The 22,805-nt window shown below is 49.6% G+C and overlaps 3 protein-coding genes across 3 annotated transcripts in view; 2 read left to right on the top strand and 1 right to left on the bottom strand.

Moving 5' to 3' along the window:
- The first annotated feature begins 4,713 nt into the window (after nucleotides 1-4,713).
- On the top strand, nucleotides 4,714-6,182 carry NPPB (natriuretic peptide B). The gene is made up of 3 exons (XM_012473605.3): nucleotides 4,714-4,953; nucleotides 5,178-5,433; nucleotides 5,974-6,182. Exons 1-3 carry the CDS (start codon nucleotides 4,822-4,824, stop codon nucleotides 5,988-5,990), a joined length of 405 nt encoding a protein of 134 aa, XP_012329028.1. The 5' UTR covers nucleotides 4,714-4,821; the 3' UTR covers nucleotides 5,991-6,182.
- Nucleotides 6,183-16,071: 9,889 nt separating this feature from the next.
- Nucleotides 16,072-17,556, top strand: NPPA (natriuretic peptide A). The gene is made up of 3 exons (XM_012473665.3): nucleotides 16,072-16,319; nucleotides 16,441-16,767; nucleotides 17,253-17,556. The coding sequence occupies exons 1-3, from the start codon at nucleotides 16,197-16,199 to the stop codon at nucleotides 17,262-17,264; spliced, it is 462 nt and encodes a 153-aa protein (XP_012329088.1). The 5' UTR covers nucleotides 16,072-16,196; the 3' UTR covers nucleotides 17,265-17,556.
- Nucleotides 17,557-19,790: 2,234 nt separating this feature from the next.
- CLCN6 (chloride voltage-gated channel 6) overlaps nucleotides 19,791-22,805 on the bottom strand; it is a 38,372-nt gene continuing 35,357 nt past the window's right edge. Inside the window, exon 23 of the mRNA XM_021669842.2 lies at nucleotides 19,791-22,727. Within this exon, the coding sequence (XP_021525517.1) occupies nucleotides 22,647-22,727 (81 nt within the window). The 3' untranslated portion in view covers nucleotides 19,791-22,646. The remainder of the gene's footprint in view (nucleotides 22,728-22,805) is intronic.

The raw sequence follows: 22,805 nt of genomic DNA, 5'->3' as shown, positions 1-22,805 counted from the left end.
ATTTTATTTAATTAACTAATTTATTTTCCAGCTAATTATTATTATTATTATTATTATTTTGGTAGAGATAGGGTCTCACGATGTGGCCCAAGCTGGCCTCCAACTTCTGGGCTCAAGCAACCCACCTGGGCCTTCCAAAGTGCTGGGATTACAGGTGTGAGTCACCACAGCAGACTGAGTGGTGGGAATTAATAACTATTTTCTTCCAGGCTGCCAAGCTCAGCCCCCCTCTGTTAACCATAAGTCTGGAGATTTACTTCAAGAGCAGAGAAGGTCTACACACCCATGTTGGTTTCCAAAGCACCCCCTAACACACACACACACACCACACACTTGCACACACACCTGCATGTCTGCTACAGCTGTGAAGGATCCAATGGGCCTATGCAGGTGGTTTCTGGCTTTCAGAGGAAGTCTAAGGGTCACAGCAGAAGACAGAGGTACTACTGGGGGAGTGGGAGCCAGCAAACTGACGTATGAATTGGGGTAAGCTGGCTGGCTGTGGTGGCTCACAGCAGTAATCACAGCACTTTGGGAGGCCAAGACAAGAGGACTGCTTGAGCTTAGTAATTCAAGACCAGCCCAGGCAACATGGCGAAACCCCATCTCCACAAAAAATACAAAAAAATCCTAAAAATTAGCTGGGTGTGGTGGTGCATGACTGTAGTCTTAGCTACTCAGGGGGCTGAGGCAAGAGAATCGCTTTAGCCTGGGGGGTCAAGGCTGCAGGTGAGATCCTGTCTCAAAAAAAAAAAAAAAAAATAGTATAGGATGAGTTGACTTATTACAGTTAGGGATTTTGTGGCTGGCAGAAACCTTAGTCTAATACTTCCATTCTGCACAAAGGGAAACCATCCCAGAACAGAGAAGCAACCCGAGCAGAATCCCCAGAACAGAGCCTCGCAGTGTGTCAGCCACGGGCAGAGATGAGCCTGCCTCCTGCCTCCTGCCTCCTGCCTCCTGCCTCCTGCCTCCTGAGTCAGTATTCCTCTGCTTCCTCCTTCACCTTCCCCCAGGTGCTCAGTGCTCTCATACCACTCACTTTGGCCGCCCAAGAGTGGGCTGGAGACTGAGGCCAGAGGGAAGCTACAGAAAAATCTTGCAGCTGGAGTCGCGCTCTCTGACCAGTCAACCTTGTATTCTGCACAGCTTCTTCCTTCTGCAGAGAACCTAGTGGTGGTAGCTGACCCGTTAACCAGCCCTTCTAGCCTCTGCTTGTGCATCTGCTCTGCCCAGAGTGCCTCTCCATCTTCCATCTTCCTTCTTGTGGCTAACTCATTCTTATCCTTCAAAGCCTTAGCCCAGCACCACCTTCTCTAGCAAGCTCCCTTCACTGCACACTCCTGCTGTGCTCACAGAGCAACCGGGACTCACTGCCGCTGTATCTGTCACTCACTGTGTCAGCCTGGGGAGCCTGTGATGTGCCTACATTTCTCCCTGCACTGTAAGCTTCTCAATAGCAGGGACTTACCTGTCCTTTATGCATCCCCAGCTTCCAGCAGAAATATTATATTTTCACCTGCGCAGTCTTATTTTATGCTCACAATAACCCTATGAGGTAGCCATGAGAAAACAAGGAGAGACAGGAAACAACTTGCCCAAGATCGCAGAGGTAGCAAGAAATGGATGTGAAATGGAGCCCCAGACTGTGACTTCAGTCTTGGCTGTGGACTACTTTGACCCCAGGCTCTTGATGAAAGTTTGTTGAATGACTTAAGGGTCTTATTTTTTTTTCTCTGTGGCCAGATTAAGCACTTAGAGTTGGACGCTGGTAGGGAACTAATACTACTACCACAGCAACATTTACTGAAGGCTTACTATGGGCCAGACACTATGCTTGGCATTTGACATATACTGTATTAATTTCCCATTGCTGCTGAAACAAAGTCGCACAAGCTTGTTGACTTAAAAGAACATGATTTTCTTTTCTTCTAATTGCAGACATCAGAAGTCTGAAATCTGTTTCACTGGACTAAAACTAAGGTGTTGTCAGGCCCATGTTCCTTCCAGAAGCTCTAGGGAAAAATCCATTTCTTTGCCCTTTCCAGCTCCTAGAGGGCGACTACATTCCTTGGCTTGCAGCCCCTTCCTCTATCTTCAAAGCCAGCAGTGTAGCTTCTTCCCTCCTCTCTGACCTCTATTTCCACCTTTACATTTTTTCCCTCTGACCTTGATCCTCTGGCCTCCCTCTTATAAGGACCCTTGTGATGACATTGAGCCCTCCTGAATAATCCAAGAAAATCTCTCTACCTTAAGATCCTTAACATGACCACACCTGCAAAGTCCTTTTTACCATGTACATTGGCATATTTGCAGGTTCTGGGGATTAGGATGTGGACATCTTTTGGGGACTATTATTCAGCCTACCAATGAAATCATCAAATTTAATCCTTGCACATTAATGCTGTGACAGAGGTGGTATGATTAGCTTCATTGAAGAGACATGGAAAACACATAGCACATGACAGGCCCTCGGTAAGTGTTGATGGGGCTGATCTGGTGTGAGAGTTGATTGACAACATGTCTCCTCCCGGGACAGCAGGCCTTGGAGGATTTGTCTAGTCCTATGTCTTCCCTCAAGTCTTCTCCCGCAATCCCCTCCACTGGGGTTAGATAGAAACTCTGTCAGAGTTTACGACACTTGGACATTTAATTGTCCCACCTGGGGTCACTGTGTCTCCCCAGTGAAATCACAATCTCCTTCAGTGTAAAGACCAACTCTTTGGCCCTTTCTGCAGTGCTACGGGCTTTTGCAGACATCATTTTCTTCCTTTTGGTCCTTGTAAGGACTGTCCATTTTGCTGAAGAGCAAAGGGAGGCTCCAGCGAGATGCAGAGTCAGTTTTTGATGGTGCTGGTTGATGAATCCTGCCTTGCTCCCAACCCTTTATATGAGGGGCTCTCTGCACCCTCTGCAGCCTCTCACCCACTGACTCAGCTCTGCACTTGGATGAATTTTCTTACCTCTTTTACTTCCTCTTAGCTTTTTGAGACTCTTCCTGTGGTATGCCCATACATACACACACACACACACACACACAAAAAAAAAAAAAAAAAAAAAAAAAAAAAAAAACTTACCCCAGCCTCCAACATTTCCAGCACTGGTGTCTTTACACAGCCCTTACCCACCCACTCCCATTTTCATTTCATCCTCAAAATGCTCATTGAGCCACTTCCCATCCTTTCTCCTGCACACACAGTCAGCAGACTTGCACATCCCCCACAGCACAGCTCTCAGAGCCTTCACAGATGACCGGGGATTCATCTAAGCTTGCTTTTTGTAGAAACACCTTGTGATCACTCTGGCAGAGATTATAAGCTTCAGGTCTGGAATCAGACTGCCTGGGGTTGGAATCTGGGCTTTATCATGTGCCAGTTGTGTGACTTTTGGAAAGCAGATTTGTTCATGAGCACCATTTTCTGGTCTGAATGAGGAATATAATGGTACTTTTCTCACTTGAGGGGCAGATGCTATTTTTTAGGCAAGATTTGCTTGGAGGTCCCAGTTTCTTACTGCTGCTCTTCTCTGCCATAACCCCTCTCTCCTCCTAGACAGCACCACGCCTCCACCCTGCTACTTGTTGGCACAGATTCTCTGGAAGGGGAGTGACGTTGGTCATATATGCTTTAGGGGGGTATTTAAGCTGCTGTGACTCTTCCCAGGGCCATTTCTTCTCAGAGCCTCATTTCAAATCACAGACAGGAGGCCCAGATCACCTGCTAATGAGAATTAGTTCATGGGTGATCAGATGAAGAAGGCATTGGGGCAAGGGAACTCTGAATATCTCTGGCGTCCCAGCAAACAGATAACCATCTTTCCAGCCATCCTTCTGTTTCTATCCAGTGTTGGCTTGGTGGGGGAGAGGAGGTGTTGACACCTGGAAGAGACACATATGAGGCATTCCTGGATGACTTCATCATTACTGGGCCCTGTCTCTCAAAATTCCAGTGAAATCTGCTCTTCCCTTTCAGGGGCGAAAGAAGGGTCAGCATTCCAGAAATTCCTGATCAATACCCAGGCTTTTAATGCATTGCCATTGGGGAATCAGCGTCCCATTGCTGTAAAGGTTATGGGATGGGGGGTTGTGAGAGCATAGGGAAGGATCTTGGAGGTCTCTTGTCCCTGCTCCACTCAGATCTTTCTGGCCTGGAAATTCGGTTGAAGAGAGTAGCTCTTGAGAGTTTGCACAGAGCACCCTCGGGACGATCAGCACCACGGACAGCGGCCAGGTCGCTCCAGGGACCCGCAGCGGCGAGCAGGTGCTGTGCTACCTGTGGGCCAGGGAACTCGTGCGGGGAGGGGAGACGCGCTGTGGGTGGCGGGGTGTTGGCCCGGGCTGTTTTCGCTCTGAGTCACCCTGTGCGCCCCGCGCTCATGTCGGGCCTCGGAACGCCGGGGTTCTCCTTGCCTTTTCCAGCAACGGTGGGGTGTGGAGGCATGACGAAAGCGCCAACCTAGGACACCTGAACTTTTGCAGGAAAGGAAGACGCGAGAGACTGGGACTTGTCAGTGTCTCCAGGGCGCTCCCGCCCCCGGCCCGGCCTGGCCCACTTCTATACAAGGCCTGCTCTGCCGGGTCTCCACCTCCCGCGTGGCAGGCGCAGAGGGGCGCATTCCCGGGCCCTGATCTCAGCGGCCTGGAATGTGGCTGATAAATCAGAGATAACCCGGTGGGGCAGGGCCAGCCGGACACTCAGCTCCAGGATAAAAGTCCACAGTGTCCTGAGGAGCCAGGAGGAGCCACGAGGAGCAGGCTGAGGGTAGGTGGGAAGCAAACTCAGACGCATCGCAGCAGCAGCCTCTGCCAGTCCCTCCAGAGACATGGATCCCCAGACAGCATCTTCCCGGGCGCTCCTGCTCCTGCTCTTCTTGCACTTGGCTCTCCCTGGAGGTCGTTCCCACCCGTTGGGTAGCCCCACTTTGCCCTCGGACTTGGAAACGTCCAGGTTACAGGTGAGAGCGGAGGGCAACTCAGGGGGATTGGACAGCAGCAGTGAAAGGGTCTCACCTCCTGTCCCAAGAGGCCCTCACCTTCCCTTTGGAATTAGTGATAAAGGAATCAGAAAATGGAGAGACTGGGTGCCAGGACCCAAGGCAGTCAGTTCACTTGGGTGTCATGAAGGGCTGGTGAGACCAGGGGTGGGATCCTGAGTCTTGGACTCCCCCATCCATTGCAGGAGCACCAAGGCCATCTGCAGGACAAACTCTCGGAGCTCCAGGCAGAGCAGACATCCCCGGAGCCTCTCCAGCAGAGCCCTCATCCCACACCTGTCTGGAAGGCCCGGGAGGCAGCCAGGGAGGGCATCTTTGGGCTCCGCAAACTGGTCCTCTCCACCCTACGGGGACCACGAAGCCTCAAGCCAATGCGAGACACTGGCTGCTTTGGGCGGAGGATGGACCGGATCAGCTTCTCCAGTGGCCTGGGCTGTAAAAGTGAGCACCCGCTGCCATCCCTCCCGCCTGCTCCCATTCCAGTGTGTGATGCTGTTAGAGTCACCTCGGGGTTTGTTGTCTCTAGGCACCACACTCCTTGAGAAAAGGACACCTGGACATCACTTCCTCTTGTTAACAGCCTGCAGGACCAAGGGTTGCCTTTGTGGAGTTAATAAATGTGGGCCTCATTCATTACCATGCCCACAATACTTTCTCCTCACCTCCTACTTCTCTTATCAAAGGGGCAGAATCTCCCTTGGGGTCTGTTTATCATTTGGCAGCCTCTCAGTGGTACAGAAAAAGAACCAAACATTTCCTCCTGGTTTCCTCTAAACTGTCTATAGTCTCAAGGCAGAGAGCAGGATCACCAGAGTGATGATAATCCCCGATTTACAGATGAGAAAACTGAGGCTCAGAGAGTTGGATTAAGCCTCAAACATCTGATGACTAAAAAGGGTGTCGGGTGGCACACAGTGAGGGAAGCTCAGCTCCTGCCTCCTCTCACCCTAACCATCATCATTTTCTCTCTTTCCTCGACAGGGCTGAGGTGGCAGTAAGAGGAAATCCCAGCTGCAGATACTGGCTTCTGATTCCACAAAGGGGTTTCCTCAACCCTGCGACCACCTTTGAAGTGACTCCTATTTATTTTTATGTATTTATGTATTTATTTGATTGTTTTATATAAGATGGTTTCTTAACTTTGAGCACAAAATTTCCATGGTGAAATAAAGTCAACATTATAAGCTTTATCTTTTGAAACTGATTTGTCTCGGTGCATTAAAACTAATCCCTCATTTCAAAGAAACCAACCAAAGAAAAACCACAAAGCCCTGTGATCTCAAGGCATCTTCATGGTCGGATGGGGACATGGCCCCAGGAGTAGCAGGCTTTCTTTTCTTTCAGGGTTTTTAACGCTCTGAAATGTTCATAAATATTGCAAGCACTTGAGGCACTTGGGAGAAACGGCTTTTCAAAGCAGGACAGTTTCTTCCTGGGCGTGCAATGGCCCTGACGTATTTGAGCAACTTGAGGGCAGGTGCCCATCCATTTTCTCCACTCATCTTTGCTCTTGCCTGGAATCCCACCATTAAAGCACTCTCCCTGGGGATTATTGTTTTCGGGTCTCAGCTAAAATGTCAGCAATTGGGGGCAGTGCGTCTCTGCGTGTGTGTCTCTGCATGTGACATGCGTGTGTCTCTTTGTGTGGCTCATCTGCATTCCTCTGTGGGGGTGAGCCCTCCATCCTGCCCCAAATCTCAGCTTTAAACTCCAATTCCTGGTGTCATTCTGCAAAGGAGCCTTCAAAACTCCAACCCACAAAGTGAGAGGGTCTGGCGATTGGCCCAGCTTTCCAGGGTGCCCCTCCCCTGAGGCTGTATCAGCTTTTCTTCTCCTTGCCTTAACCAGTTGGGGGTCCATCTCCTCTTATGGGTCCTCTTCCCACATACCCTGCAATCCAGGCCTCCCACTGTGCTGAGTTCCTCTGCTTTCAGATTCCTGGGAAGGGTCTCATGCCATTCCCTTTCTCACAATGCCATTTATAATCCCAGCTCAGCTGAGGGGTAAGGCACCATGAGGTCCACTATTATTATGCCCATTTTCCAAATGGGAAAACAGAGACCCAGGAAGAGCAAGCATCCTACCCAAGAGCACGCAGCCACTAAGCGCTGGTGCTGGGGACTGAGCAGAGATCCAGGTGACTCTTGAGCCTCTGCTCTCTGACTCTTCAGCCCCACACTCCTGGCCTCGAACTTCACTCTTAAGTCCTTTCTGATGTTCTCATTGGATGTTTCTTTGAATGAGCGGGAACTAGAGGGTGGGTTTTTGTGTTATTTATCATTTTAACTCAGTTTGCAACTGAGGATTTATGAATAGCTAATGACATAAATTAAGATTGTTTAGACCGGGCGTGGTGGCTCATGCCTGTAATCCCAGCACTTTGGGAGGCTGAGGTCAGTGGATCACCTGAGGTCAGGAGTTCGAGTCCAGCCTCCTGAACATGGTGAAACCCTGTTTCTACTAAAAATACAAAAATTAGCTGGGCGTGGTGCTGTGTGCCTGTAATCCCAGCTACTCGAGAGGCTGAAGCAAGAGAATCAGTTGAACCTGGGAGGCAGAGCTTGCAGTGAGCTGAGATTATGCCATTGCACTCCAGCCTGGGTGATAAGAGTGAAACTCCATAATCTCAAAAAAAAAATTGTTCAAAAATGAGGTTTTAGGCCAAACACAGTGGCTCACACTATAATCCCAGCACTTTGGGAGGCCGAGGCAGAAGGAAGGCTTGAACCCAGGAGTTCAAGACCAGTCTGGGCAACATAGTGGGACCCCATAGCTTCAAAAAATGAAAATGAAAAAAATTATCTGGGCATGGTGGTGCATGCCTGTGGTCCCGGGTACTCAGGATGCTGAGGTGGGAGGATCGCTTAAGCCTGGAAGCGGGGAGGCTGCAGTGAGCTGTGATTGTACCACTGTACTCCAGCTTGGGTGACAGAGAGAGACCCTGTCTCAGAAAACAAACAAAAAAGAGAATAAAATAAATAAAGTGAGGTTTTATGGGCAGCTTATTTTTTCACTAACTGTGAGTCATGTCTAATTTTTCACCAACTATGAGTCATGTCTAATGACCCAGGGAAAGCAATGAATAATTAGAATAGTTAATATCCATAAAGTCCTCATTCATGTACCAGGCATAGTCAGATAGTCCTTACAAAAACTCCTTTTTTTTTTTTTTTTTTGAGACAGGTCACACTCTGTCACCCAGGCTAAAGTGCAGTGGTGCAATCTTGGCTCACTGCAACCTTTGACTCCTGGGTTCAAGCGATTCTCCCACCTCAACTTCTGGAGTAGCTGGGATTACAGGTGTGTACCACCACTCCCAGCTAATTTTTGTATTTTTCGTAGAGATGGGGTTTCACCATGTTGGCCAAGCTGGTCTCGAACTCCTGGCCTCAAGTGATCCACCTGCCTTGGCCTCCCAAAGTGCTGGGATTACAGGTGTATGCCACCGCGCCTGGCCTCTTGTTATTTTAATCTTTCCAGAAAGATGTGTCGGTGAATGCAGAACAAAGAGATTTAGTCCTTGGCTTCAGAGACGGAAGAAACTTCAACAGAGCATGAACTGGCTTTTTCAGGTCTCTAGCACTGAGGTCACAGACGTCAGGACTGCGTTGGGCCTGAATGCTTCATCTCATGTCAGCGATTTTGCACCTGGGACAGTCTCAAGGAACTGAGCCCCTCCCCCTCCCTCTTATGGCTGCTTTGACCCTTCTGAGAATGATTTGTGGCAAGAAAAAAAAACTGCATTTCTCTTCCTGCAGAGCTGGGTCTAAACCAAGTCATGAGCTTGGTCATTTGTCTTTGTTCATGTTGTAGCTCTCAGCCTCTCTCTAGGATTTTTCATCTACTGCCTTAGCTTAAATAATCAATCTTATTCCACCAAGTGATCCATTTCTCCCTTGGATCTGGAGCCTGCCCGGTACAGCTCCTCAGAGCGTTTCTAGAACCAAACTCAGCATCTGCCCCTGGATGCTGGCCCCCACTCTCCTGCCTCTAGCTCCCCCGTCTCTGCCTCAGCAGAGACTCATAGCCCCTGACCTAACTGCTTCAACATACATCATTCCTTTCATCCAGCAGCACCACACTTTTCTGCCTAAGGACTTTCTCTGGCAGCCGAAGCCCACTCAGCTCCTTGGGGTTGGCAGGAAGTGCAGTGCCCAACCAACATCTGGCAGGAGTCAGCATTTTCTTTTTCTTTTTTTTTTCTTAATAGATACAGAGTCTTGCTCTGTCACCAAGGGTGGAGTGCAGTGGCATGATCATAGTTCACCATAACCTCAAACTCCTGGGCTCAAGCTATCCTCCCACATCAGCCTCCCAAGTAGCTGGGATTACAGTAGCATGCTGCTATGTCTTGGCTAATTAAAAGAAATCATTTTTCTGTAGAGATGGAGAGTCCCACTACATTTCCAAGGCTGATCTTGAACACGTGGCCTCAAGCAATCCTCCCACCTTAGCCTCCCAAAGTGCTGGGATTACAGGTGTGAGCCCCTGCACCTGGCCAGGAGTTGGTATTTAAAGACCCAGCTTGTGCCTGGTGCATCAGCTCATGCCTGTAATCCTAGCACTTTGGGAGGCTGAGGTGGGAGGATCCATCGAGTTCAGATGTTCGAGATCAACCTGGGCAACACAGAGAGACCTTGTCTCTACTAAAAATCAAAGAAAAAAAAAATAGCCAGGTGTGGTGGTGAACGTCTGTAGTACCAGTTACTCGGCAGGCTGAGGTGGGAGGACCACCTCAGCCTGGGAAGTCAAGGCTGCAGTGGGCTGAAATTGCCACTTCACTCCAGCCTGAGTGACAGAGCAAGATCCTGTCTCAAAAAAATAATATGATAAAATAATTTTAAAAAATGAAAGTAATAATAACAAAGTATAACAGAGCCCATCTCCCTCGAATCACATGTCCTATACCCGTTCCGAGTTCTCTGTGGGAGGAGGATTAAGTACCTCTTGACCGAGGTGGTCACTTCTACTTTTTTGTGACTGCATCACTCCCAACCTGGTCTCCAACATCATGTGGCCATCTTCCCTCTCTGTGTCTCTCCTCCTCCTCCTACAAGGACCTATAAGGTGGTGACTTCTCCTTTTCCTGTGTCACTTCCCCACTCTCCACTGACATTTCCTGGGATTGTCCCTGAGATCGGTCACTAATACTGGAGTCCTTATCTCCGGTTCAAGAGAACTTAATCTAAGACACTCCCAAGTAAGTCCGCCTTCCTGCAGGGCCCCGCCCTTGATGAATGGAGGCCTTGGAATCTTCCTTGATTCTGTTCTCTGACTGGACCACCCAAAGCAGGCTCTATGCCCACAGCCTCCTACCTCACAGCATCTCCTGCACCTCATTCTTCCCTTCCTGGGTTTGGCTTTCACCACTCCTGCCCACATTGCAGCACCAGATTCCTCACTGGCCTCACCACTCCGGGCTTCCCGCTCTGGCTCTTTCTGCCTCAGAAAGAGAGAAGAATCCATGTGCTTCTCAGAGCATAGCTCTGCCTCCTTGCAAGGGCCTGGGGAGGGCAAAGTGCAGTGATGGGCACTCAGATAGCTATGGAGGAAGGCAAGCTCATTGATTCAATCATTCAGAAAATATTTTCTTTTTTTCTTTTGCAGAGGGAGTCTCACTCACTCTGTTGCCCAGGCTGGAGTACAGTGGTGCAATCTCGGCACATTGCAAAGTCCACCTCCTGGGTTCAAGCGATTCTTCTGTCTCAGCCTGGGTAGCTGGGATTACAGGCATGCACCACTATGCTCGACTAATTTTTGTGTTTTTAGTAGAGACAGGGTTTCTCCATGTTGGCTAGGCTGGTCTCGAACTCCTGGCCTCAAGTCAGAGTGTGAGTGAGACCTAGAGACTCACTTCTTTTTTTTTTTTTTTGAGATAGAGTCTTGGAGTCTTACTCTGTCGCCCAGGCTGGAGTGCAGTGGCACAGTCTCGGCTCACTGCAACCTTCGTCTCCCAGGTTCAAGTGATTCTCCTGCCTCAGCCTCCCAAGTAGCTAGGACTAGAGGCACCTGTCACCATGCCCAGCTACTTTTTGTGTTTTTAGTAGAGACAGGGTTTCACCATATTGGCCAGGCTGGTCTCGAACTCCTGACCTTGTGATCTGCCCACCTCGGCCTCCCAAAGTGCTGGGATTACAGATGTGAGCCACCACGACCGGCCCCAAGACTCACTTCTAAGGGCCACAGAACAGCACGACATGAAGAATGGGATGTCACTTCTGAGATTAGGTTACAAAGAGACTGTGGCTTCTTCATAACTTCTCTCTCTTTCTCACTGGACCTAATAGAAGACAGTTGCATCTCCATGAAGAGACCCATGTGGCAAGAAACTGATGTTGGCATCAGCCACCAGCCAGCGAGGACTTGCGGCGTCTGCCGACAGCTGCAGGAGTGAACCTGAAAGCACATCCTCCCTCAGCCAAGCCTTGAGACAGCTGCAGCCTCAGTCAATGCCTTAATTGCCCAGCGGCCCCAGGCCAAGCAGGGCCAGATCCCTGATCTACAGAGCACAGAGACGATGAGGGAATAGACGCGCATTGTGTGAAGTTGCTAAGGTTTGGGGTGACTTGGTTTTTGTTTTGTTTTTTGAACTCCTGGGCTCAAGAGATCTTCCTGCTCAGCCTCCAAGGTGCTAGTGTTACAGGTGTGAGCCACCATGCCTGGCTTTTGTTTTTTTGAGAGAGGTTTTCACTCTGTCACTCAGGCTGGAGTACAGTGGCTTGGTCATGGCTCACTGCAGCCTCAACCTCTCGGGCTTGGGTGATCCTCCCACCTCAGCGTCCAGGGTAGCTGGGACAATAGTTATGCACCACCGCACTGAGCTAATTTTTTGTATTTTTAGTAGACATAGGGTTTTGCCAAGTTGCTCAGGGTAGTCTTGAACTCCTGGGCTCAAGTGATCCTCCTGCTTCGGCCTCCCAAAGTGTTGGAATGACAGGCCTGAGCCACGGTGCCGAGTCTGGGGTGACTTGTCACTCAGCAGTAGTTTACTAAAACATTCTCACTCTTTTCCCCCTCACTCTTGCTTCCTTTGAATAGGAACCCCCACAAAACTTCAGCAAGTGACCTTTTGCCTTGGGCTTTGCTTTCTAGGGAAACTGTCCTCAAGATTCAGCCCCTAGTACCTCCATATTATACCAAAGAAACAAAATATCATTTTCAAAGTCAGCAGTGATCATCCCTAAATATGCACCAATTTCTCCCAACTGGGGCTTCTGCTTTGGACCATCTGGGTGTCAGAGGCTCATGCCATGAATGCGTTGGGGTTGTCATGCCAGCTCCGCACGCAGCTGACGCTGCACACTCTGGGGCTCCCTGCGGCAGCCCACGGCATCCCCCCGGAGAATCATGAAGACAAACTCTGGGCCGGAAGCTGGTGACACCTGGATTCTGGATTCTCCCACCCATTTGCCGTGCTCCACCCACCAGATGACTAAGATGATGTCCTTCCAGTGATAAGGAAATAAAGGGCTTTTGAGTTTTCAGTCAGTGGGAGAGGTGGGGATGGGGGTGGGCCTGGCTTTCTGTGTCTGTTACTTTTCTTCTCTCTCACTCCCACAAGCTGCTTCTAACCACCTTATTAAATACTAGATCCCCCGACATTATCCCCCCAGGCTGAGTGGGAGCATGGAAATGAAGAGAAATTTTACATCAAGCAGCTTTCTGGTTTGCGCTTTAATAAGATCTGGGGTAAAAAGTGCCATTGAGGATGTTTGTGTTTTTGCGGGGCTCTGTTAGTGCAGGAGATGATGGTTCTATTCAAAGCCCTCAGGGCAGCACAACTGAATATCCATTTCCTCCCTGCATCCCGCAAAAAAGCCTGGCTAATAGAGACCCAACAGACGACACTCACTCCCACTCCGGTTTCACTCTGCAAAAGGACAAGTGATTTTAATAAAAGGAGGTGGGCAAATTCTGGAATTCTCTTTCTGGAACCCTGGATGGGACTTCCGCTTCTCCTTGGGCTACCTACAGACTTCAGCAGTGGCTCAGGACAGAGGAGCAGCATCACCACGGAAGTCCCTGCTCATATCAAAGGCCTATCTCAAAGGGCATCTCCAGGAGACAGGCAGTATGACGCACGCGCCACCAGCATGCGTTTCCCCCACTGAGGGTGCTAGCTGGATCCTCTTCACTAATAATAACCCTGCCAACCGAGCAATTAAGCTGTGAGCACATTCCAGGGACTCGTCAGGATATGAGAGGTTTTTGCCCCGCAAGCTCCTACTTAGAATTGCACCCATTTCAGGCTGGGTGCAGTGGCTCACTCCTGTAATCCCAGCACTTTGAAAGGCCAAGGCAGGAGGATTACTTGAGCCCAAGAGTTCGAAACCAGCCTGGGCAACATAGCAAGACCCTGTCTTTATTTAAAAAAAAAAAAAAAAAGAATTCCACTCATTTCAGATTTCAAGTTGAGCTTGGCCGACCCAAATCAATTGCCAAATCTGTGTCTGTTACTTTTCTTCTCTCTCACTCCTACAGGCTGCTTCTAACCACACCGTGAAATATTAGATCCCCCCGAACACATCCCCCAAGGCTTGCTAAAGAGGGCCGCTTTTGTCTTAGAATAATATTACCCTGGATACCTCTTGTGACCTCCGGCCACTTGCTGCCCTGATTTCCAACTTTATGGCTGCACAACGCCCTGACCACCTAGTCAATCATGAGGTCAGCACAGCTCAGGACAGATCTGGACAGGACAGAGCTGATCACTCAACACACATTTTCTGAGCTTCCGAAGAGTGGATTAAAACACATTCGGTGTAGAAATAGATCAGAAGAACAGCCAAACACACACAGACTTGGTAAACACACAAAACTGTAGTCCAAGGGACACAGGGAAGGTGAAGGGCCTCCCTTGAGGCATCTGAAAGATGGGGAATGAGGGTTTAATTGGGGAATGCAGTTAAGGGGTGAAGAGGCTGTACTCTATGTGAAATAGACTAAGATATCAATGTCAGACCTGAAGTTCCAGTCCTGGTTCTGCCACTTAGGCACTTAGTGGCGCTGGGCAAGTGGCATAGCGTCTCAGGCTCAGTTCTGTGCCTTTGTAAGTAAGGACAATGATATCTACTGCCTGGGGATGGTGATCAAAATAAAATCATTTCCATAAAGCTCTCAGCCTTGTGTCGGGCATGTTATAAGCAATCAATAACGACAACTATCATGGCCATCTTGCAGGGACTCAGCACTGCACACTTGACATGTGTTCACACATTCTCAGCTCACTTGGGCTCCACAACAACCCTGTAAGGTAGGCAGGGAAGGTTTCTACTTTATTTATTTATATTTTTTTGAGACCAAGTCTCACTCTGTTGCCCAGGCTGGAGTGCAGTGGCACCATCTTGGTTCACTACAACCTCTGCTTCCCACAGTCAAGCAATTCTTGTACCTCAGCCTCCTTAGTAGTTGGGATTACAGGCATGTGCCACCATGCCCAATTAATTTTTATATTTTTGGTAGAGACAGAGTTTTGTCATGTTGGCCAGGCTGGTCTCGAACTCCTGGCCTCAGGTGATCTGCCCACCTTGGCTTCCCAAAGTGCTGGGATTATAGGCATGAGCCACTGCACCCAGCCGGTTTTTACATTCTTTCTCATTTTACACACAAGGAAAATAAGGCCATGAAGATGTATGCAGCTGGTTTGTTTTGGGCTATGGTGCAGGCCTCTCGACCCATCAAATTTAGTGTTTTCCCCAAGTATACGTTGCATTGAAAGATAAGGGCTAACACTGAGTTCAGTGCTAAGCAAACAGACCATTCATTAGACATAGACGGACTTGGCCGGGTGCAGTGGCTTATGCCTGTAATCCCAGCACTTTGGGAGGCTGAGGCGGGTGGATCATGAGGTCAAGAGATTGAGACCATCCTGGCCAACATGGTGAAACCCCATATCTACCAAAAATACAAAAATTAGCTGGGCATGGTGGTGCGTGACTGTAGTCCCAGCTACTCCGAAGGCTGAAGCGGGAGAATTGCTTGAACCTGAGAGGCGGTGGTTGCAATGAGCTGAGATCATGCCACTGCACTCCAGCCTGGTGATAGAGTGAGACTCTGTCTCAAAAAAAACCAAAAAAAAAGAAACCTAAAAACAAAAAACAAACACTATAGACAGACTCGCTGCCTGTTATTTCTCTTTTAGGGGTCAGGGAGATTGTGACCTTGGTGGCTCAGTCACTTGCCTAGCCTCAGGGAATGAGGTGGAGGGCATTGAGGGAAACTGACTATACCGCCTTCATTCCCACCTCCCTCCCTTCATTGACCAAGTGGCCATGGGCACAAGTCCAGGAAGGGCAGGGGGCCGTTACCAGTCTGAGTGTCTATAAATTGCAAGAGATGAAATGAAATTGGCTGCGTTCTCGAAGCCTATCCCCCCAGCATGTTGGAGGAGGGTCACGGGGGACGTGGAGGAGGAGGAGCTTTAGAGAGAGGATGCTTGTGCTCCCCCGGCTTTTCTTGATATTTCTGTTTGGGGGTTGAATTCTTAGGAGCTTCATCACATTTGGTTCTTGGCTGACTTCATATAACTCTCTTTCATCTGACCATGGAGAGGGACGAACGGCCAGGGGTGAGGGCGGCCTTGTTTTAGGCCACGTGGCAGATGAGGCAGGTGTGAGGCCAGCTGGAGCATCTGGACTCATTTGTCTCGGGCTGCTGGCTGCTTGCCATTTTCTCCTGTCCGCCCTTATTTGGAGGCCCTGACAGCTGAGCCACAGACAAGCCTGGGGGAGCTAGGCAGCAGCCAAATGTCACCCTCTGTTTCTCTGCATGGGTACCAGTGTCGAGGAGAAAGAATCCTGAGGCATGGCGGTGAGATAACCAAGGACTCTTTTTTGCTCTTCCCACACCTTTGAAGTGGGAACCTCTTGAGTCAAATCAGCAAGAATTCGGCTCTTGCAGCGGAGGGTCTGGGAGGCTGTTGGGGTTGCCCAAGGCAGAGGGGCTGTGACAAGCCCTGTGGGATGATAACTTTAAAAGGGCATCTCCTGCTGGCTTCTCACTCAGCTGCTTTATCACTGCAAGTGACAGAATGGGGAGGGTTCTGTCTTTCCTGCGTGCTTGAAGAGTTGGGAGGACTATAAAAAGAGGAGGCGCTGGGCAGTTCGGAGACAGGGACGGACGTAGGCCAAGAGAGGGGAACCAGAGAGGAACCAGAGGGGAGAGAGAGAGCAGCAAGCAGTGGATCGCTCCTTGACTACACCAGCATGGGCTCCTTCTCCACTGTAACCGTGAGCTTCCTCCTCTTTTTGGCATTCCAGCTTCCAGGTCAGACCATTGCTAACCCCGTGTACAATGCCGTGTCCAATGCAGACCTGATGGATTTCAAGGTAGGGCCAGGAAAGTGGGTGCAGTCTGGGGCCAGGGGGCTTTTGATGCTGTTCTCGTTCCTCTTGATTTTCTCCAAGTCAATGAGGCTTATCCCTTTCCTTGTATTTCCCATTTGTAAAGAATTTGCTGGACCACTTGGAAGAAAAGATGCCTTTAGAAGATGAGGTCGTGCCCCCACAAGTGCTCAGTGAGCAGAATGAAGAAGCAGGGGCTGCCCTCAGCCCCCTCCCTGAGGTGCCTCCCTGGACTGGGGATGTCAGCCCAGCCCAGAGAGATGGGGGTGCCCTCGGGCGGGGCCCCTGGGACTCCTCTGATCGATCTGCGCTCCTAAAAAGCAAGCTGAGGGCGTTGCTTGCTGCCCCGCGGAGCCTGCGGAGATCCAGCTGCTTTGGGGGCAGGATGGACAGAATTGGAGCCCAGAGCGGACTGGGCTGTAACAGCTTCCGGGTAAGAGGAACTGGGGATGGAAATGGGATGGGATGAACACTATTGGGAGACACCTTTAGCAGGAATTATTCCCTCTGAAGTTTCTGCCCCAACACCGTGAGTGCCCCATAGGTGTCAGGACACACCGTCTATCATCCTCAGCTACAGTGTGCTGAGAAAATGCTAAAAAAAAAAAAAAAAAAAAGTGACTGCCACTAGCACTGGGAAATTAAAATATTCATAGGTCCAAGTTATCTTTGCATGACTGATTAGCAGTTCATGTTCCTCTCCAGAACTGCAAGATCCCGAAGGACTTAAGTGACATTTACTCTGCTGAGTGACTTGCTAATCAATTCATGAAGCTCAGAGAGTCATCAGGCTGGAATGGGGGCTGGTGGGAAGGTGGTCAGTAATCAAGCTCAGGGGATGGGCACGCTCATACATGAAGCTGACTTTTCCAGTACAGCCAGGTCACCAGGCCAGATATGTCTGTGTTCTCTTTGTAGTACCGAAGATAACAGCCAGGGAGGACAAGGAGGGCTGGGCCCTGGGGCAGACGGCAAGAGACTGTTGTCCCCTGGGGTCTCTCCTGCAACTTTGTGTCATCTCATTGCCCTGGAGTTGTGATCATCCTATCCAAGCTGCAGCTTCCTGTCAACACTTCTCATATTTTATGCTAACTGTAGATGAAGTGGTTTGATTGTGGCTTCCTCGCCTCTCCCACCCCATGCATTAAATTTTAAGGTAGAACCTCACCTGTTACTGAAAGTGGTTTGAAAGTGAATAAATTTCAGCACCATGGACAGAAGACAGATGCCCGCATTGGTGTGATTTCTTCCGCCTGGGGAGAGTTCAGCTTGATTTTCCTTGTCATTTTGCTCTTTGTCAGAGAAAAACAAATGCTCAATTTTTCTTCTTCCTTTCATTTCTCCCTCCTTTTTTGTGGGTCGTTGGGGAGGCCTCAAATTCCACCCCCAGTGGTTTTTGGTTACAGAGGTTTTTGTTGTTTTTAGAGGGGGACATTCAGAAAATGAGAGTATTTAATTAGATTCTCTCTGATACATTTCAAGAGAGATGCTACAGTGAAGTTAATGGTACTTTTTAGTTTTGAAAAGAGTAGGCAGAGTGTTGAGTTTAAAAGCTGAGCAGGCCGGGCATGGTGGCTCACTCCTGTAATCCCAGCATTTTGGGAGGCCAAGATGGGCAAATCACTTGAGCCCAGGAGTTTAAGACCAGCCTGAGCAATAGAGTGAGACCCCATCTCTACAAAAAAAAAAATTAAAAATTAGCCAGGCATGGTGATGTGCACCTGTAGTTCCAGCTATTTGGGAGGCCGAGGTGTGAGGATGGTTTAAGCCTAGGAGGTGGAGGCTGCAGTGAGTTGGTATCATGCCACTGCACTCTAGCCTGGGTGACAGAATGAGACTTGTTTAAAAAATATAATAAAAACTGAGCACAGTGAAGACAGGTTTGCCATGCAGACAAACTCTGAGTTTATGTGCCTTTGGTGTACTAACAAGTATTTAGAAAATAGCCATAGTCTTTGACTAATTCAGGTCCAAAGGGCCTGGGCTTGTATTTTACTAAGATAAGAACCACTGGAGAAGATGCAGGCTTTTTCTATCTGCTCCTGAAAAGGGTATTGTTCTGAGCACAAAAAACCAGGGTTGAAGTTCACCTTAAACAGAGTGACCTGTCTTCCCACCTGTTACCCCATGGACCCCACCCTCCTCATCAGATTCTATGGCACTCCAACACCCCACACCCACACGTACCCTTGTGCCCTTATTTCTCCTGTTCCTTTCACCTGGGTTTCCTTCCTCCGGTCTTCCTGAGGACATTGTACTCATTCCTTAAAGCTCATGTGAGCACCACTTCTTCCCTGATACCTTATGCCCAGTAACAATGAGTCTTCACAGGCAGCATTTCACATGTAACGGTAATAGTAGCACACAACACGAGCTGCCAGCGTGCAATCGCTTGTGTCTACGTCCCTAGACTGCAAGTTATTTGAGGGAAAATGCCCCTTTGGCACTCTGAGTTGATGCCCCCTAAATGTTGGTCAAATTGCCTTGGTCTTGTCCAGAAATTGGGAAAAGAGGAAACGAAGTGGCAACTTGCTCCTTGCAGAGGAAAGTGGGAGGGTCCAAGTGAACTGCTGGGAGGGGGTGGAGGTGGGGGAAAAGCTTCATCTAACCACTTCCAATCAAAATGTTCCCTATCTGGGCTTTACACACTGAAGGGCAGAAACAGGGGGGGCAGACAGAGAATGACAAGGATGAAGCTATGAGCGACATGAGACAGCGCTGGCCCAAACCTGGCTCCAGAGGTCTGGCACGGTATTAGTGTTACGAGTTACCAGCAGGGGAAGTAGCAGCTGGGCCCATTCCCAAGGAATCTCCGTAACACAGGGAGTTCTCATTGAACAGAAATGACAAATACACATGACCCCAGGAGTTCCAGAACACTTGGGGCTAGGTGCAGGGGCCTGAATTGACTGCAATTGTTTCTGTCCCTGATGGAATGATGACTCGAAGCAGATCAAACGGAGAGAGGCTATGCTTCTTGCAAAACCAAAAGCAAGCAACCAAAACGCAATGGCAGATGGCAGCGACAGAAGCTGGCCACGGGTCTTCACCACTCTAGACCCAGTGCCAGTTTCACTTCTTCTGGTTGGACATCAGGGCATCTGCTTGAGGGGAAAATTCCTAATAGAATGGATTCCCCATCTGCTGCTCCAGGACGCTGTTGCTAGCAGGAGGAGATGGTTTCTAGAGGACAGGATCGGGAAGAGTGCTTATCAGGGAGAAACAGATACTGCTGACTTCTACTAAGACCCACAGGATGAAATCCGTTCTTATTAAGGTTGCTGCTTGGTACAGAGAAATGGACTCCCGTGGATGAAGAGCCCTGCTGGGCAGCTGCATAGGGAGAGCTCTGAGACAATAAAACCACGTCCTAGTGTAATTTTCACACATCAGAAATGGGGAATAAAATAAAAACCAAGTTCCCTTGAAAGAAAGAGCAGCATGGAGACAAAAGGCTAAAGGAGACAGAAGACATTTTATTCTGACATGTTACGGTTACAATGAGAACTCCCAAGTTCCAAAGGTTCAAATAAAAATAGCATTTTACAAATTAAAAAAAATACAATTTATATACACAGTGGAATTAGCTCACATCATACAAACCAACAGTGCAAACAGAAAAAGGAAGCTGCAACGGTGGCAATGGCCAAGGTCCGCAGAGCTGTGGGGCAATACTGCACGTCAATACTGCGGGGCCGGAGAGGCCTTCCTGTCACCCAGGGTCATGTCAGTGCATAATTCTGCATCACAAATGTCATACAGAGGGCTGGGTCCAGAAAGTGTCCCTTCCAGCTGGGAACTGTTAAGCAGGGTCATGAGCAAATCATTCCGTGGCATAAGGTCCCATAGCCAGGGCCAGGGACCCCTCAGTCCCGCTCCCCAGTCACCTTGCCTAGGAGCCACGAGACGCCGAGCCGCAGACGAAACACAAACCACCACCTCTAGCCACCCGCAGGATCCCCATCCAAGGATCTGTTTGATTGGGGCGCTTTATCACTCGGTGATGGGGCTGCTAATGGGTGAGATGCTGAAAGGCTGAATTCTAATGGACAGAAATGGAAGGAGCGAGGCTTACAGTTTACTGTCACGAGTGGAGAAGTTGTTGTCTTTGGACTTATCTGGAAACGGCAGATGCAGAGAGAACAGGAAACCATGTGCCTTTGCATGGGGCCTGGGTTTGGGGCCTCCTTGGCGGCCGTCCAGTGAGTTTAGGGGAGGGAGGCATTTGCATTCTACTGTCTATCTCTGGGCTAAACTCATGGGAACAAAATATCTGGTGACTTAAACACAACAGGATGGGCACGAGGGATGAATTCCAACAACATTCACCGGGTCAGCCTCGAGGCAAGCGGCTGCTGATCCGGCCCTCCAGAGGCCAGGGTCCTCCTGCTGGGCGTTAGCTCTGCCAACTCCGAGAAGGGGCAGGGAGAGGGGATGAAGTGTCTGTGACAGGTGATCACACCATTCTCCTGACGTGGACAATTGGTTTCCTTTTTAGTAAAATGAAGAGATAACGTGATCAAGCTCTGAACACTGCCATAAAACAGCGGCAGCTGGCCGAACACATTTAATAAGAATTGCCTTTTTGGTCCTCGTGATTTCCTGTACTATTTCCTGGGAGTATCATCCCCCTTTTCACATGTCAGGTGCATTCTGGAAGGCAGAAACATTTAGAAGTCAAAGTAATTTTGGTCAAAGAGATAAGAAAATGGGGGAAATGGAAAGGGCCACAGTCAGTTGGAAAAGAACTCGAAGCAGCCCCCTCTCTGGAGTGGAATTATTCCCCAGAGTGTGCTAAGTGCAAGACCTGGACTGGCAGAGCCAGGACTGATGCCCACCCCAGGGTGAAAGGTAGCCTTGGCCAAGGAGGTCGCCCAGTGCTGGGCCTGTGAGAGCTGTGCTGCCAGGGCCAGGCACCGAGGCCCGTGGGCAACCTCATGGTTAAAAAAAAAAAACTAAACGTAAATGAAGGCCATCTTGAGCCAAAGCACGTCTGCCCCAGCGATGCCAGCTGGGACTGAGATGGCATGTAGAAGGTAGGGGAAGATAAGCACAAATGCCCAATGCCCAGATGCTCACTTTGGGTGCCTAGTCAGAGGGGGCTGGCCAGCCTGGAGAAGAATGAATGACAGGGGTGGTTCCCTTGCTTCATGTGAAACTCCCGAGCACGTGCTGGCAGGAAGAACCTCCCCACGCACCCTTCCTGTGGCGTGGGAGACTCTCCTGAAGGGCCTGTATATGTAAGCTTGGGACGGCTAGTGCAGGGAGGAGAGAGGTGTTTGTGAGGGGCAGACATCCTCTTCCTCAAATAGGCCATCCGCTTTATCATAGCACGTACCTTTCAGTGGTCACTGGCTCAGAAGTGCTTCCTCTGTATCAATGATACCATTCCCCAGAGTTCAGTAAAGCTGTTTCATCTAGGAGTGCCCTGCTTTTAGCTAACTTTGGTGGGTGATGCCAAGATCCTTTGGGCTCTGGCTGCTCCATCATGAAGACGGAGATCAAAACTTAAGGAAATGAAAAGGATCGGGATAGAAACATGTTACTCGGAGACTAGGAAAAACCTGCAAATGGAGATAAAGGGGAAATGTTAAGAACTAGAGTAGATGTAAATCTGATCGTAACATCAGATGTATCACCCAGGGGTTATTAGTGTGAATTTTAATGCTTTGTGTTTCTGGTGGGTGGTGGTTCTAAGGAGAGTCAAACCACAGGGGCAAGACGAGAGCCTCTGCTCATACCCAGGAAGCAGAACCTTTCCCTTAAAACAAACCAGCAAAGATACGGTGTTAGGAGTCCCGAATAAGGGAAGGCCTCTCTGAAATATGGAGAATTTTCTCAGCGCCCAATTCCTAAATCTGGTCATTAACTGGATGTTGTAACTGGTGTCTCCCCAGCTTTTGCCTTGGCCAGGTCCCTCTCACACATTTAAGGCAACAGCCGGGATCTCGAGGAAGGTAGCAAAGACGGCCGGGAACACCGCTCAGAGTGCAGCCCAGGGTCTGCCTGATTCCACCTCTGGTTCTAGCTTGGTGGGGCCAGGGGTGGGCCTGTGCCAACACTGGAGGGTGGGAACACGGGGAGCAGGAAGCAGGAAGATCCTTGCTGGGGAAGTCAGAAAAGTCCAAGCTCTGATGGTTGAAAACCACCCCCAGCACCTCTGACCAGCAAGGTGTCTGATGACTCCGGGCTTTCTGAGAGAGTGGATGAGCGGGAATCTTCCATGCCCTGAACAGCCCCAGCCAGCTGTGCTAGCCGGAGTGAGCATGAGCTGCCTCCCCAGGCAGCCCTAGGAGAGGGCGAGCTGGCCCGTCAGATGGTCTGGTAGTGCTGCCTCAGCCTGGCCTGCAGAAATTCATAGGTCAGGTTGTGCCGTGTGATGATCCCCACGATCTAGGGCAAAGAGAAGAAGGCCCAAGTCACCTGCAGGGTAAAACCTGCTGCGAAAACAGGAGTGACAGGAGCCACCCT

This window comes from Aotus nancymaae, unplaced genomic scaffold (assembly GCF_030222135.1).
Source record: "Aotus nancymaae isolate 86718 unplaced genomic scaffold, 86718_ANA_hifiasm-v0.15.2.pri h1tg000053l, whole genome shotgun sequence".
In the NCBI taxonomy this organism is placed as follows: domain Eukaryota; kingdom Metazoa; phylum Chordata; class Mammalia; order Primates; family Aotidae; genus Aotus; species Aotus nancymaae.
Note: the sequence above shows the minus strand (reverse complement) of the source record. Positions and strands in the feature narration are given on the sequence as shown.